This window comes from Bos indicus x Bos taurus, chromosome 29, assembly GCF_003369695.1.
Source record: "Bos indicus x Bos taurus breed Angus x Brahman F1 hybrid chromosome 29, Bos_hybrid_MaternalHap_v2.0, whole genome shotgun sequence".
NCBI classification, from domain to species: domain Eukaryota; kingdom Metazoa; phylum Chordata; class Mammalia; order Artiodactyla; family Bovidae; genus Bos; species Bos indicus x Bos taurus.
Genome location: NC_040104.1, coordinates 45,751,716 through 45,768,829, shown reverse-complemented (window position 1 = coordinate 45,768,829; position 17,114 = coordinate 45,751,716). Strand labels below are relative to the sequence as shown.

At 42.5% G+C, this 17,114-nt stretch overlaps 1 protein-coding gene across 1 annotated transcript; it reads right to left on the bottom strand.

Moving 5' to 3' along the window:
- Positions 1-5,318: 5,318 nt before the first annotated feature.
- Positions 5,319-6,206, bottom strand: LOC113886082 (upstream-binding factor 1-like protein 1). The gene has a single exon (XM_027532014.1). It carries the CDS (start codon positions 6,204-6,206, stop codon positions 5,319-5,321), a length of 888 nt encoding a protein of 295 aa, XP_027387815.1.
- Positions 6,207-17,114: the final 10,908 nt, after the last annotated feature.

The following is a 17,114-nucleotide window of genomic DNA, read 5'->3' as shown; positions in this document are numbered from 1 at the left end:
AAACCATGGATTGGTTTTCCATTCCTGATGCATGGACTCACTCAGGATGGACTCATGTTGGGACTCTGTGATCCAACACCACTCTAAGTTAAGTTCCTGGAGGGTGGCTGCAACTTGTTCCAAAAGAACGTGGAGGATCTCAGGACTAAAGTCCATAATGGTGACCCCACTCAGATCCAGGCCTTTGAGCTGATGCAAGTTTGGGCTCTTAGACAGATGGGGCAAGTTTGACTCTGTAAGCTGTCAGTTAGTTACTGCTGGATGGGCCAAGGGGGTCCTCAGGCATCTGGGGAGAAAGCAAGCAATTAGGCCTGAGAAATCAGGGTGGCAGCTGAGCTAAAGTTGTGAGATAAGTGATTTGCCCAAAGACAAGGTCCTACTAACCACCTCCTGAAGGTCACCCATCTCATTTTGGCCTGGCACTACCTCTCTGCATCACCTTCAAACTCCCTACAGCTTTGTATGAGCTCTGGCTCCTGCTCCACTACGATCCTCTCAGAATTATGCATTTCTTGAATATTAACTAACTTATCGGGAGCAAAAGGCAATCTTTTAGGGACCAGTGATTTCAGACAAGTTCATTGTGTTCAAGCATCTGGTAAGCACAGAACTTTTCTCTCTGTCTCTTTCCCAAACTTTCTGTTTTCATTTTTCTTTACTGGCCACACTGCACAGGTTGTGAAATTTACTTCCCGCACCAGGGATCAAACCCGGACTTTCAGCCCCAAAAGAGAAGACTCCTAACCACTGGATCACCAGGGATTTCCTCAGACCTTGTCTTGCAAATAGTTCGGGTCTGAGGTGGTGTCCCTTCTTTAATGCCCTCTTCACTTACCTATTTTCTTAGTCATCTGACATAGCTTTCTCTTCCTATGGAAGAACCCATGTCTGCCCTCACTGGATCCAAACACCCCATCCATAGATTTCTAGCGTGTTGTCTGCTCCTCCCCCTTGATTTCCGAGGTGAAGTGATTCCACAGCTCAGGATAGAAACACAAAGGATCCAGTGTGCTTGACGTGCCAGTGTTGTGTTCACTGTTTCCCAGGCAGCGGTCCACCCTCTCGTGAGCGTCTGGTCCAGGCAGGTTCAGACAAGGAGGGAGAATCCAGATAGATAGACTGGAGATGGTGCCACTTAGAAACTGAGTGGGGAATCCAACAACTTCCTGCTGCTGCTCCTCACGGGCAGACCATGAATGCGGGAGAGACAGGGTTTCTGCACGTTGCTCGTCTGACCCAGGAGAGGAGCAAACGTGGCCAGGATGGACAGATGCCAGATCCAGGTCACTTGCATCTCCTGGATGCAGTCCCGCTGCACCATATTCAGGACCTTTGTGATACTGTCCAGGGCGATTGTTGAGATCATGAGCTTCTTACAGCACATGGGTGTGCAGGCTTTTCTCTAGTGAAAGCGGTGGTTTTTCCAGTAGTCATGTATGGATGTGAGAGTTGGATCATAAGGAAGGTTGAGCACTGAAGAACCGATGCTTTCAAACTGTGGTGTTGTGAAGACTCCTTGAGAGTCCCTTGAACTGCAAGGAGATCAAACCAATCAATCCTTAAGGAAGTCAACAGTGAATATTCATTGCAAGCACTGATGCTGAAGCTGAAACGCCAGTACTTTGGCCACCTGATTGGAAAAGCTGACTCATCGTAAAAGACCCTGATCTCTGTGAAGGAAAGTTGCACAGCTCAAAATAGCCTGGAATTAAAACTCCCCTCCACGTCCTCTCCACCATTCTATGCAAAGCAAAGAACTCTCTCACCCAAAGAAAAAAATGGACACTACGCCCAGCTCCCAGCCCGTCCAGCCTCTGGCTGATCTCCAGAATTCCTTGCCCCAGCCTTTTAAGAGATAACTACTCTGAACAACCTTGGAGAACAGGCCCCCTTAAGACAGTAGCTTTCCACATCCATGCCTATATATACTTATTCTTTTCTTATGTTAGTGAAGCAGCTCACTAATCTGACTGCTGCCCCTTCTGACCTCATTAAAGGTGATTTGTTCCTGTAAAGTGCCGGTCTCGTTCTTTTTCTGAACCTCGCTTTCCTTAACTCCGTACATTACACCCTGTACACCCATGGCTGATTCAAAAAACAAACAAAAAAAACCCGATCCTGGGAAAGATTGAGGCCAGGAGGAGAAGGGGACCACAAAGGATGAGATGGTTGGATGGCATCACCGACACAATGGACATGAATTTGAGCAAACTGTGGGAGATGGTGAAGGACACAGAAGCCTGGCATGCTGCATTCCATGGGGTCACAAAGAGAGGCACACGACAGAGCAACCGAGCAACAACTCAGTTCCAAACAGGACTTCAATAAGCCCAGACTCTTGCCTCTTTTCATAGAGAAAATCATGAAAAGGAACTTCCTGGGGTTCCTGTGGTTAAGAATTCACTGGTCAGAGACAGGGATACAGGTTGGATCCCTGTCTAGGAAGACCCCACAGACTGTGGAGCAACTAAGCCCAAGAACCATGACTACTGAGCACCCGACTAGAGCCTGGGGGCCATGACCACTGATGACCATCCCCCGATCCCACACTCTGAGATGAGACGCCGGCAAAAGGAGAAGTCAGCACATTTCAACTCGAGAGTAGCCCTTGCTCACCACAACCAGAAAAGGCTGCACTCAGTCAGCAAAAGAGACCCAGCACAGCTAAAATAAGCAAACAAATAAATAAGATTATAAAAATAAATAAATAACGATTGTTTAAAAAAATGAAAATCATTAATTTGAGATGTATCATGATCATCATCCACAGTAATCTTTTGATGCTTTCTGAATGTTTTTTCAGCCCCTGACCATTTGTATTCTGGCTCCCCTTATAACTTTTGAACAGTTCCTCAGAGCCACATAAGAAGACACTTTTCTGGCTACGATCTTCTGTAAAATCACTGAATAAAGCATATGTGCCATGTTTTAGTTTGTTCATTTTTTTGTCATTTGACCCGCTCTTCCAATACCTTTTCCCAGCCCACAGTGTTTGTCCCCACTCACCTGAGTTCCAGGGATTAGATGGAAACTGTCGACTCAAACAGGAGTCACCACCTGAAAGTAAAGTCATTTTACTTCTTGGGAGTATTTAAGAGCCAAGCCTGGGCTTCCTCGGTGGTTTGAGGGTAAAGAATCTTCCTGGAATGCAGGAGATCTGGGTTTGATCCCTGGGATGGGAAGATCTCCTAGAGGAGGAAATGGCAGCCTGAGAATCCTGAGAGGTGAGACCCTGACCCCTGCTTTCTTCCTGCTGCTGCCCCGCACCTGTCCTTCTACAGTGAAGGGATCAGAAGTGCAGGCTGGGCAGGTTCTGGGAAGGAAGGTCTAATGACGTGGAGCAGCCGGGTCCCACAGCTAAAGAGGCAGAAGTATCTCTGGGGTTGAGTTCTAGACTCCTGGCTTCAATTTCCTTTCTAGAATAAAAGGGAGATGCTGTCTGGCAGGCAGTGAGCAGTGCTTCCTGCTTTCCTCCCTGAGTCTTTTCAACCAAAAATCTGTTTAGATTTTCCTGGAGGAAAGAAACCCACTTAACATTTTGTGGACATGAACGAACTGTGAACAAGTCATTTTGGAAGCACTAAATCTTGTTCTTAAATTAGATCCTATAAGACTGGAGGTTTATTCCCAGTTCATGTATAGGTGAAGCAACAGATAAAAAGATATTTTAGTATTTTAACCAATGTTGTATTCTTCTATTAGAAAATTCAGAATTTTAGCCTATATTCATCTCATATGTGTATTTTCCTGCCTGTTTCTTTAAGCAGTTTTTATTTTGTATTGCAGTATAGACAGTTATAATTCTGTGGTAGGTCTTCTCTGCTGGTCCAATGGTTAAGAATCTGCCTTCCCATGCAGGGGACATGGGTTTGATTCCTGGTCCCAGAAGATCTCACAACCCTGGAGCACTAAAGCCCACGTGTCACAACTACTGAGCCACTGCTCTAGGGCCCTGCTCCAAACCCAGGGAAACCACCTCAGGGGGGAGCCCAAGCACTGAGTTGCCCCAGCTCCCCCTAACTGGAAACGTGTCCTGCACTGCAAGAAGACCAAGCTCCATGAAAAATAAGTAAATTAATCCGTGAAAAGAGAGAGAGAGAAGTTTTAATATTGTGGTAATTTCAGGTAAAGAGCAAAGGGGCTTGGCCATGAATATACCTGTGCCCATCCTTCCCCACACTTCCCTCCCATCCTGGCTGCCACACAAAATTGAGCAGAGTTCCATGTGCTCTACAGTAGTTCCCCAACTGTATATTCATGAGGAATAAAATGCCCCATTAAGACATCATGGATGAAGAGGAAGTCTCCAAATTCAACACTTTTCATATACAAGAACAATACTTGTATGATACTAATTGTCCATGAGAATCAAAAATGAAAATAGCCAGGAAAGTTTAGGAAAAAAAGTTTAATGAGATGGCATTAGATTTAAATACACTTTCAAATACATCAATAAACCAAAATAATACAAATGTGTCATAGTGGTAAATGAATTCCCAAACAGTTTAGTATCTGTGAATTAAAATACTGACACTCAAACCATACAAGTCATAACATAATACAATTTGAGTGTATGGTAAAAACATGATTCACTTGTAACCTAGAGCAGGAGGAAGGGGTTGGGGAAGAAACCTGTAGAAATTCAGACATGGCCTGAAAACTCAGGGCACTGGGTCAAAAGAGGCTGGTTTTAAGGAAAACCTAATTCAGGTGGAGGGGTTACACATTTTTAATGTTGAGATTTTGATCAGTGAGAAAATCTCATGGACAGTTAACAGGGATGCACACACACATGGAAATGCTGCTGCCCACGTGCCAGCCCCACTTCCAAGGAAAGGAAGGGCCAGCTCCTCAGCTCAGAGAGAAGGGCCAGAGACATCAGGGCCTGACAGCTTTCTGTAGGGCAAGTCTCCCACTTCCAGTCAATCAGATCTTCCCTCCCCAGATCACTGCCTGAGTCCTGAGGGACAGGGTCACAGAGAAGGGGCTCACCGACCCCTGGAGCCCCTAAAACGTCTGGCAGGCAGAGGGTGAGGAGAGCAAGCCTTTCCAGTTCAGGGAGCTCAGTCTAGTCCAGGGGGCCCCACAGCCCAGTCAGCTCAGGGTTTATTCCACGAGGCGTCATTGCATTGACTTTCTCTCAGGGTGAACATGGAGTGGATGGAAAAGCTAGAAATTACAGCTCAAGATGCCTTCTTTCCAAGAGGTCCAACTTTGCATGAAGAGGGAGGGAAAGAAGGAAGGCAATGAAAAAGCATGGAGAGACGAGCCCATGGACTTCTGCTGAAAGTTCTGTCTCTTCAGGTTGTGAACTAAACTCAGTTGGAATCCGAGTCAGAGGAGTCCGCTGAGGACGATGAGCTGGACCCGTGGTCCTCCGGCTCAGAATCTCCATCTTCATCCTCACTGCTGGGGGCTGAGGAGCGGCTGCCTTCCTCCTCTTCCTCATTTTCCTCTGATCTCCCTGAGGCAGGAGAATATTCTCTAATCATGTCTGATGATGCTAACTCTGCAGCCTGAAGCCCTGGGTCCTCTCTAAGCCTTCCTTGCAGATTCCCTGATGATGGGGACTGCAGACCCATCCTTCTAATCTTGGGGTTTGGGCCCCCCGTCACGCTCATGTTCTTACGCTTAGCACAGGTCGCCTCTCTGTAAGCAGCATATTCTTCAGGAGACAGAGTCCTGAGCCAGAGATCAAGGTCCACCTTGTACTGTGTCTGCAGTCCCTCCGCCTGCTTCTTATAAAGCTCCTTCTGGTCCTGGGGGACCCGCTGCCAGCGTCTACTGATCTCCACCATGCGCTCCCTCGGGGGCACCACTTTCAGCTCCCTGCTCGACCAGAGATCCTGGTGGAACTTGTGATAGCCATTCATCGGGGGCTTTTTGGGCTCTCCGTGGAATTTCCACTTCATGGGTAAACTCTTTTCTGGGGGAGACTTCACTTTTTGAACATTCTCCTGAAGCTTCTCTGGCACTTTCATTTCACTTCTTTGAGGGACACCAGATTTCTCAGGGTTTGGGACTAGATCAGGGTGCTGTGCTCTGAACAGAGCTATTTTCTCCCTAAAATCCTTTTTCTCTTTCTCAAGATCCTGACTGTGTTTCACCCTCAGCTGCTCAGGCACCTTCCTGTGTTCCTCAGACAGAACCTTGGTCAGCTCCTGGTTGCTTATCTTGGGGTGTTTTTGGATGTACTGGGGTCGCATCACTTGGGAAATGTGCCGGTAAGCTGTCAGGGACTTCTGGAACAAATAAGCATGTTTCTTATGTTTTCTGCTGTTTTCTTGTGTTTTCTTGTGTTTTTTGGAAGGATTGCTAACATTTTCCTTAGCTTCCAGGACTAATTCTTTCAGTGTGCGAAACTTTCTCACCTTATGGGAAACCTCTAACCATTTGAGTTTGCACATTTCCCCAGAAAAATCTTTAAAAGCTACTTTTTCCCAGTCCATCACTGACTGGGTTGTTTTGAACGTGTGCCCGTCACTGGATGGAATGCTTTTCTCCATACTTTCCAGTAACTGCACAATGTCTTCCTTGGACCAGTCATCTTGGCGTTTAGGCATTGCCATTTCTAGGTCTTTGGGACACTTATGTGATCCCAGCAGTTCAGACACCTCAGCAGAATTTTTGTTTCTTCACTCTCAAGATTCAGCAGGTGAGTTATTTCTGAAGTCCTGCAGTGTGTGCGATCCTCTGTTTCTGTGGAGAAAGAAAAGGAAAGTTATTCTCCTATGTGACACAGGAGAGAAGCAGAGCCCACTTGGGATACATCCCTTCTGTTATTTCATTTACCCTCAAGAACGTAAATGAAAACCAGCCCAACCTGTGAGTTGAGAGTCCTGTTGAGCATTATGAAGCTTCTTTTCACAATTAAAAATCCTCAGGCCTGAACCCAACTTGCCTCCCAGTCTCACCACAGTGGGTTTTACATAGAAATTAACAAGAGGCTGGGGACTCACTCAAGGGACAAAGGATGAGAGAAAAGCAAGGGAAGTTTAAAATAAAAATGCCGGACAAGCAACAGGGCTTTAAAATAGCAATGAGATACCACAGCACATGGACAAGAATGGTCAAAATCCCAAAGAAGGACCAAGTACTGAGAGGGTGGAATATCAGGCAATTTGATTCATTTCGTAAGGTGATGAAAAACATTACAAGCCTTCTGAAAGACAATAAGGCAACTTGTTACTAAACTAAATATCCTCCTACCACGTAAGTCAGGACTCATGCTCCTTTGTATTTGCCCAAATCATTTGAAAACCTGTATCCATAAAAAAGAAAAAAAGACCTGCAATGGGATGTTTATAGCCATTTTGGTCATAATCACAAAACATGAAAACAACCATAATGAATGGATAAAGCAACTCTGGTACATTAAGACCATGAAATAGTACTCAGTTCTAAAAAGAAATGAGTGATCAAGCCAGTAAGAGACATGGGGTATTCTTTTATTCATATCTCTAAGTGAATGAATCTAAGCTGAAAAACATACATATTTCATGAGTCCAACTATAAGACATTCAAGGAAAAAGGAGTATATGGGAAAAAAAGAGAAATATGTGAGGACAGTGAAATAAACCTTGCTTCCCAGCAGTTAGGATAATGGGACTGATGAATAGGTGATCACAAATGACTTTCAGCAGTCTAACCCTTCTGGATATTATAGAGCTGGATACTTGTCACTGTATAGCAGTGAAAACTAACAGAATGCGCAACACCAAGAGTGAACACTAATGTGAAACCATAGACTTTGAGTGATAATGAAGTGTCAGTGGAGGTTCCTAAATCATAATAAACACACCACTCTGAGACATAATGTGATAACAGGGGGAAAACGCCTGCTTATTCTGGGAGCGCAGGATGTAGACAGGAATTCCGTACTTTCTGCTCAATATTACTGTGAATGCAATCTTCTATAGAACACTAACAGTCCTTAGGATTCTGAGCATAGCTCCCTCCTAAGAAAAGTCCAGATGGCCATAGACTGAATGTGCAGTTGAGATGATAATTGATATAATTAATCTAAGAAAGCTGTAATAGATATAATTCATCTAAGAAACATGTCATAGAAGTACAAAGGGAAGATGAAGAGAGGAGAAGGGTAAACATGTGTATGTAAGGATTAAAAAAGAGTTTAAGTGGTCAATATTTCATTTCTGGGGAGGTCAATAGACATTATAATAAGGCATATTAAATACAACTGTATACAAGAAGACCCTTCCCTTTTGACTCAGCTGGTAAAGGATCCACCTGCAGTGCGGAAGAACTGGGTTTGATCCCTGGGTTGTAAAGATCCCCTGGAGAAGGGAAAGGCTACCAACTCCAGTATTCTGGCCTAAAGAAGTCCATCCACTGGATAGCCCATGTGGTCGCAAAGAGTTGGACACAACTGAGAGACTTTCACTTCACTACTTCACAATAAGCTAGGGACTCTCTGTTTTAGCTGAGATATAAAGATGACAAAACATGTTTCATTGGAAGCTCATAGAAATGAACAAATAGGAACACTGACCTGTGGAGGAGGCGCAGGTACTTCAGGCACTGGCAGGGGAAGCCCTTCTCTGCACGTGTCTCCTGCACTCACACAAGAAGAGTCTTCTGACCGCCTCTGACAGAGCAACCTGAGAAACATTGACACATCACACACAGTGTATCACACACAGTTATCTACTCTAAACCAAGGTACTTACGTTCAGTGTTCTATTTTATTCTGTTAAAATGCAGTCCCTTCTATCTCTAATAAAAATGACTCTTAATCATAACATTAATCTTTGTTTAACTACAACTTTCAGTTCTGAGAACTCTAACAATTGAATTTTCTCTTCTCTTTGAAAATGACACTCTTCAATTTAAGTGACCTTAATGTAAGGGGAATCCATTTCTTTGATCAGCACATCAACATACTCCCAATCATATCAGATTTGCTCTACTATCAGAAAAGTTTTCCCGTTTGGAAACATACAAATTCCGGGTTACAATAAGATCAGTTCTGGGACTTCCTTGGAAGTGCAGTGTCTAAGACTCTGTGCTACCAGTGGACGGGACCAGCATTTGGTCCTTCGTCAGGAAATGAGAGCCCACATTCCACAGCAAAGTGTCCACCTGCCAAGACACAGAGTGCCCGTGTGGGGACTAAGAGTTTGCATGTCCCATCTAAAGGTCCCTCAAGGTGCAAGAAAGATCTGGTGCAGCCAAATTCATCAAATCCATCAATCAATTAACACACAGTTCCTTCTAATATTGTAGTTGTTTAGTCCCTGAGGCCTGTGGGACTCTTCTGCAGCCCTTGGACTGTAGCCCACCAGGCTCCTGTCCATGGGATTTTCCAGGCAAGAATACTGGAGTGGGTTGACATTCCCTTCTCCAGGGGCCCTTGAGACCCACAGATTGAACCTGTGTCTCCTGCATTAGCAGGCAGTTTCTTACCCCTGAGCCACCAGGGAAGCCAGCCATCTAATATATTGTGCTTCAAAATCAATGACTGAAGTTAATAAAAGTTTTAACTTCTATATCAGAGTGAGTGCAGACTTTCTTTTTCTTTCAGGTATTTGGTGTGTTACCAATGTTGTTTTCAGAGCCATTATCAGGTCTGGGTTGCTATTGGACAATTTAAAGGCAGAAACTCCAACTTTTCCTTAGAAATATATTACTCTTCGTGTTCTACAGCACAGTTTCTCATTCAAATTTTAGGTATCATGCTAAATGGAAAAACTGTCTAGGACTTCCCATCAAGAAATTCATATTTTCCTTTTATATCATGGAATCATAAGTTCATAGAATTACTCATGTTCACTCACAAATTCCAATGATTTGAAGGTAAGTCTATAGTTTCAGAGTGAAATTCTAAGTAATAACATAATTCTTATGAACTAGATTTTTCGTTTGCTTAAGAAATTCTTAAGCCTGCTACTGCTGAATTAAAATTATTCTTTTTAATTTTTGAGGGAAAGAAATATGAAGCCATCTACTCAGAACCATTTACTCACCAGAAAGTTGTAGATTTGGTCTCCTCAATGCTGGTGTGAAAATCAGTCCCATCCAGTCAGGAGTTCTGTGTTCTCTGGATGGGTCAGCAGCTGTAACTTTCAGAGCTGTCCACAGTCCAGCCACTCAGAACAACTCTGAACAGAAGAAACAGTGCATCTGAGATCCCACTATCAGGACCCTTGAGGCCCCTTCCTGATTAGATTACCACAGTCCCCTTGGATAAACCCAATCAACACTGTTGCTGCTGCTGCTGCTAAGTCACTCATAGTCAGCAGCCCACCAGGCTCCCCTGTCCCTGGGATACTCCAAGCAAGAACACTGGAGTGGGTTGCCATTTCCTTCTCCAGTGCATGAAAATGAAAAGTGTAAGTGAAGTCGTTCAGTCGTGTCCTACTCTTAGCGACCCCATGGACTGCAGCCTACCAGGTTCCTCCATCCATGGGATTTGCCAGGCAAGAGTACTCGTGTGGGTTGCCATTGCCTTCTCCGCCAATCAACACTAACTACACTAAATCTCTCTTTAATCTCTATATGTTAATAGAATCCACAACTGAAGTCCTAGTCCTCATCACTGATTTTATATTGAATACCCATTCCTCTCTGATTTTAAGGATCTTGCATTCTCCTTAAATTCCCTCCATATTTGATTTTAGTTTACTAGGACATTTGAATATGTATCCTTCCATGTTTTGATCATTTCTGCCCTTTATTCACAAGCTCTAGGGTTTAACAACATATCAAATTTACAGTGGTCATTAAAACCCCTTCAGTTCCAATCCAAATTTATCTATTCTATATATTTTATCTATAGAATAGATAAAAATATGAATAATTATTGTAGATTAGCTTGGGAATTTGAGAAAAGAGGCTCCAAACTCTGGCATCCAAGATTGATCTAATTCTGATTTTAGAGTGATTAAACAGGAACATTGCATTTTACAAAATACAGTTGTTTGTTGAGAACAATTTGATTCACCCAACATGGTCAAAAGTATATCTAGCTTGAAATGACTAGTTATTAGACCAATAACAGATTTCGTAACAGTCTTGAAATTGATTTCTTCTATTTCCTAAATTATATATAAATATACTTTTAAACTAGTACTTGTGAAACATGTAAGAGTAAGATATAATTTGGAAAACCTAAATCAGTGAAATATTTTGATACATAGCTTCAAATAATGGTAAATAACTGGCATCATTGTGGGTATATACTTTTACTTATGGATGTGCGCAGGCAAAGCTGAAATCATATATCAAAATATACACTGGATTGCTAAACTTTTTGGAGGATTCATGGTAGTTAGTAGATGGGATTTGCTAAAAATAAATGTTTCATCTCTATACATATAATTCATAGATTTTGATGAACTGCTCTTGAAAAAGCACAGAGATTTTTATTACATATATGGCATTCACATAAACAGTTTGCAGAGGTCAGTAGTTCTAATTAGCTTTAATATAATATTTTATCATCATAAAAATTAAGGGAATCATAAATGGTGCATTGTTTATAACACAAAATTAAGATTAAATATTAGCAGATTCACTATTAGAGAAAATAAAAAAACTTCTAAAACGTTCAGGTTCCAAATAGGGAAAGGAGTACATGAAAGCTGTATACTGTCACCCTGATTATTTAACTTCTATGCAGATTACATCATGAGGAACGCTGTGCTAGATGAAGCACAAGCTGGAACCAAGATTGCTGGGAGAAATATCAATAACCTCAGATACCCAGATGACACCACCCTTATGGCAGAAAGCAAAGAACTAAAGAGCCTCTTGATGAAAGTGAAAGAGGAGAGTAAAAAAGTTGGCTTAAACTCAACATTCAAAAAACAAAGTTCATGGCATCTGGTCCCATCACTTCATGGCAAATAGATGGGGAAACAGTGACAGACTTTACTTTTCTAGGCTCCGAAATCACTGCCGATGGTGACCGCAGCCATGAAATTAAAAGACGCTTACTCCTTGGAAGAAAAGTTACGACCAACCTAGACAGCATATTAAAAAGTAGAGACACTACTTTGCCAACAAAGGTCCATCTAGTCAGAGTGATGGTTTTTCCAGTTCGTGGAATCACTCATGTTTGTAGAATCACTCATGTTCATTCACAAATTCCAATGATTTGAAGGTAAGTCTATAGTTTCAGAGTGAATTCTAAGTAATAACAGAATTCTTATGAACTAGATTTTTCATTTGCTTAAGAAATTCTTAAGCCTGCTAACTGCTAAATTAAAATTATTCTTTTTAATTTTTGAGGGAAAGAAATATGAAGCCATCTACTCAGAACCATTTACTCACCAGAAAGTTGTAGATTTGGTCTCCTCAATGCTGGTGTGAAAATCAGTCCCATCCAGTCAGGAGTTCTGTGTTCTCTGGATGGGTCAGCAGCTGTAACTTTCGGAGCTGTCCATGGTCCAGCCAACTCAGAACACCTCTGAACAGAAGAAACAGTGCATCTGAAATCGACTCTCAGGACCCTTGAAGCCCCTTCCTGATTAGATTACCACAGTTCCCTTGGATAAACCCAATCAGCACTAACTGCACTAACTCTCTCTAATCTCTATATGTTAATAGAATCCACAACTAAAGTCCCAGTCCTCATCACTGATTTTATATTGAACACCCATTTCTCTCTGATTTTAAGCATCCTGTGTTCTCCTTAAGTTCAAATTTTCTAGTAGTCATGTATGGATGTGAGAGTTGGACAGTGAAGAAAGCTGAATGCCGAAGAATTGATGCTTTTGAACTGTGGTGTAGGAGAAGACTCTTTAGAGTTCCTTTGATTGCAAGGAGATCCAACCAGCAAATGGACTTTACAATGTTTTGTATATATGCATTCAAATCCTTAAAAAGTATATTTGTCTTTGACCCAGTAATTCTAACCTTGATTAAAACTTCAAAAGAATTCATTGGACAAAACCTCACAAATCTGAAACTTTGCTTTAACTATTTCTTTCTCTACTGCATGTAATCTATGTATAAAGCAAGGAAAAAAATATTGAGGTTTTTACTTTCCCCAGAAAAATCTGAGACCTCTTGAATTTAGGACAGCATTCTTTCATTCTGTTCATGAAGTAGTGAGTTAATGCACCCATTGTGCTAGTGACTCAGTTGTGTCCAACCCTCTGTGACCACAAGGACTGTAGCCACCAGGCTTCTCGGTCTATGGGATTCTCCAGGCAAGAATACTGGAGTGGGTTGCCATCCCTTTCTCCAAAATGTGCCCCTTACCAAATTATGTCTAAGTCTCAACAGCCAGTATCTCTTTAACTTTATTTTTAGAATAGAGTCTGTGCAGACTCTGCATGGCGAAGATACCATGATGAGACCATCCAGGGTAGAGAGTGGACCCTAAATCTGCTGACCGGTGTCCTGATGAGAGAAAGCAGAGGGATGTTTTAGATGTACCAGAAAAGGTCTTGTAAGGAAGCAGAGATTCAAGTTCAATGTCATAATTTGAGGATTTCCAGGAGCCACCTGGCACTGGAAGAGATAAAGACAAATTATTTTAGAGACTTTGAAAGGAGTATGGCCCTGCCAACACCTTGATTTCCAGCCTCCAGATGTGTCAGAGAATACACTGGTTTTAAGCAACCCCGTGTGGGGTCGGGTGTTGCGGAAGCCCTAAGAAACTGATAAAAAAAAATAGTGACTTCCAGGGACAATGGAGGGAGAAGGCAATGGAAACCCAATCTAGTACTGTTGCCTGGAAAATCCCATGGATGCAGGAGCCTGGTAAGCTGCTATCCCTGGGGTGACTAAGAGTCAGACACGACTGAGTGACTTCCCTTTCACTTTTCAATGGAAAACATTTTCACTCCAATGTTCTTGCCTGGAGAACCCCAGGGACAGGGGAGCTTGGTGGGCTGTCATCTATGGGGTCCCAAAGAGTTGGACACGACTGAGTGACTTAACAGTAGCAGGGACAATGGCTAGGCCTTCATTTTCTCAACTTTGAGGTCCTTCACCACTTCTTCAGTTCAGTTCAGTCGCTCAATAGTTTCTGACTTCTTGTGATCCCATGGACTGCAGGATACCAGGCTTCTCTGTCCTTCACTAGCTTTTGGAGCTCACTCAAATTCATGTCCACTGAGTCTGGGGTGCCATCCAACCATCTCATCCTCTGTCATTCCCTTTTCATCCTGCCTTCAATCTTTCCTGGAGTTGGAATCTTAACTAATGAGTGACTTCTTCACATCAGTTGCCCAAAGTATTGAAGCTTCAGTTACAGCACAAGTCCTTCCATGGAATATTCAGGATTGATTTCCGTTAGGATTGACTGATTTCATCTCCTCTCAGTGCAAGGGACTCTCAAGAGTCTTCTCCAACACCACAGTTCAAAAGCATCAATTCTTTGGCACTCAGCTTTGTTTATGGCCCAACTCTCACATCTGTACTTGACTAGTGGGAAAACCATAGCTTTGACCTGATGGACCTTTGTTGGCAAAGTAATGTCTCTGCTTTTTTTTTTTTTTTTTTTGTTACTGGATGGTTTTTCTTTTTTTTTCTTTTTTTTCTTTCTTCTCTTATAAAAACCCTCCTCCCTCCTCCCTCCCCACACCATCCCTCTGGGTCGTCCCAGCGCACCAGCCCCAAGCATCCAGCATCGCGCATCGAACCCGGACTGGCATCTCGTTTCATACATGATATTTTACATGTTTCAATGCCATTCTCCCAAATCTTCCCACCCTCTCCCTCTCCTACAAAGTCCATAAGACTGTTCTATACGTCAGTGTCTCTTTTGCTGTCTCGTATACAGGGTTATCGTTACCATCTTTCTAAATTCCATATATATGCGTTAGTATACTGTATTGGTGTTTTTCCTTCTGGCTTACTTCACTCTGTATAATAGGCTCCAGTTTCATCCACCTCATTAGAACTGATTCAAATGTATTCTTTTTAATGGCTGAGTAATACTCCATTGTGTATATGTACCACTGCTTTCTTATCCATTCATCTGCTGATGGACATCTAGGTTGCTTCCATGTCCTGGCTATTATAAACAGTGCTGCGATGAACATTGGGGTACACGTGTCTCTTTCCCTTCTGGTTTCCTCAGTGTGTATGCCCAGCAGTGGGATTGCTGGATCATAAGGCACTTCTATTTCCAGTTTTTTAAGGAATCTCCACACTGTTCTCCATAGTGGCTGTACTAGTTTGCATTCCCACCAACAGTGTAAGAGGGTTCCCTTTTCTCCACACCCTCTCCAGCATTTATTATTTGTAGACTTTTGGATTGCAGCCATTCTGACTGGTGTGAAATGGTACCTCATAGTGGTTTTGATTTGCATTTCTCTGATAATGAGTGATGTTGAGCACCTTTTCATGTGTTTGTTAGCCATCTGTATGTCTTCTTTGGAGAAATGTCTATTTAGATCTTTGGCCCATTTTTTGATCGGGTCATTTATTTTTCTGGAGTTGAGCTGTAGGAGTTGCTTGTATATTTTTGAGATTAGTTGTTTGTCAGTTGCTTCATTTGCTATTATTTTCTCCCATTCTGAAGGCTGTCTTTTCACCTTGCTAATAGTTTCCTTTGATGTGCAGAAGCTTTTAAGTTTAATTAGGTCCCATTTGTTTATTTTTGCTTTTATTTCCAATATTCTGGGAGGTGGGTCATAGAGGATCCTGCTGTGATGTATGTCAGAGAGTGTTTTGCCTATGTTCTCCTCTAGGAGTTTTATAGTTTCTGGTCTTACGTTGAGATCATTAATCCATTTTGAGTTTATTTTTGTATATGGTGTTAGAAAGTGTTCTAGTTTCATTCTTTTACAAGTGGTTGACTTTTTAATATGCTGTCTCGGTTGGTCATAACTTTCCTTCTAAGGAGTAAGCGTCTTTTAATTTCATGGCTGCAGTCACCATCTGCAGTGATTTTGGAGCCCAAAAAAATAAAGTCTGACACTTTCCACTGTTTCCCATCTATTTCCCGTGAAGTGATGGGACCAGATGCCATGATCTTCATTTTCTGAATGTTGAGTTGTAAGCCAGCTTTTTCACTCTCCTCTTTCACTTTCATCAAGAGTCTCTTTAGTCCTTCTTTACTTTCTGCCATAAGGGTGGTGTCATCTGCGTATCTGAGGTTAGTGATATTTCTCCAGGCAATCTTGATTCTGGCTTGTGTTTCATCCAGCCTGGCATTTCACTGATGTACTCTGCCTGTAAGTTAAATAAGCAGGGTGACAATATAAGGCCCTGACATACTCCTTTCTCAATTTTGAACCAGTCTGTTCCATGTCCTGTTCTAATTGTTGCCTCTTGAACTGCATGCAGGTTTCTCAGGAGACACGTCAGGTGTGCTGGTATTCCCATCTCCTTAAGAATTTCCCACCATTTGCCATGATCCACACAGTCAAAGGCTTTAGTGCAGTCAGTGAAGCAGAAGTAGATATTTTTCTGGAATTATCTTGCCTTTTCTATGATCCAATGGATGTGGCAATCTGATCTCTTGTTTCTCTGCCTTTTACAAATTCAGCTTGAACCTCCGGATGGTCTCGGTTCATGAAGCCTGGCTTGGAGAATTTTGAGCATTACTTTGCTAGCCTGTGGGGTGAGTGCAATTTGTGTGGTAGTTTGAACATTTTTGGCATTGCCTTTCTTTGGAATTGGAATGAAAACTTATCTTTTCCAGTCCTGTGGCCACTGCTGAGTTTTCCAAATTTGCTGGCATATTGAGACCAGCACTTTAGCAGCAGCATCTTTTAGGATTTGAAAGAGCTCAGCTGGAACTCCATCACCTCCACTAGCTTTATTTGCAGTGATGCTTTCTAAGGCCCACTGACTATGCACTCCAGGATGTCTGGCTCTAGGTGAGTGATCACACCATCATGGCTATTAGAGTCACTAAGATCTTTTTTGGTATAGTTCTTCTGTGTATTCTTGCCAACTCCTCTTAATATCTTCTGCTTCTGTCAGGCCCATACCATTTCTGCGCTTTATTGTGCCCATCTTTGCATGACATGTTCCCTTGATAGCTCTAATTTCCTGAAGATTTCTATTTTTTCCCATTATGATTTTCCTCTATTTTTTGCATTGATCACCTAGGAAGCCTTTCCTATCTCTCCTTGCTATACTTTGGAGCTCTGCATTCAGATGGATATATCTTTCCTTTTTTTCTTTGC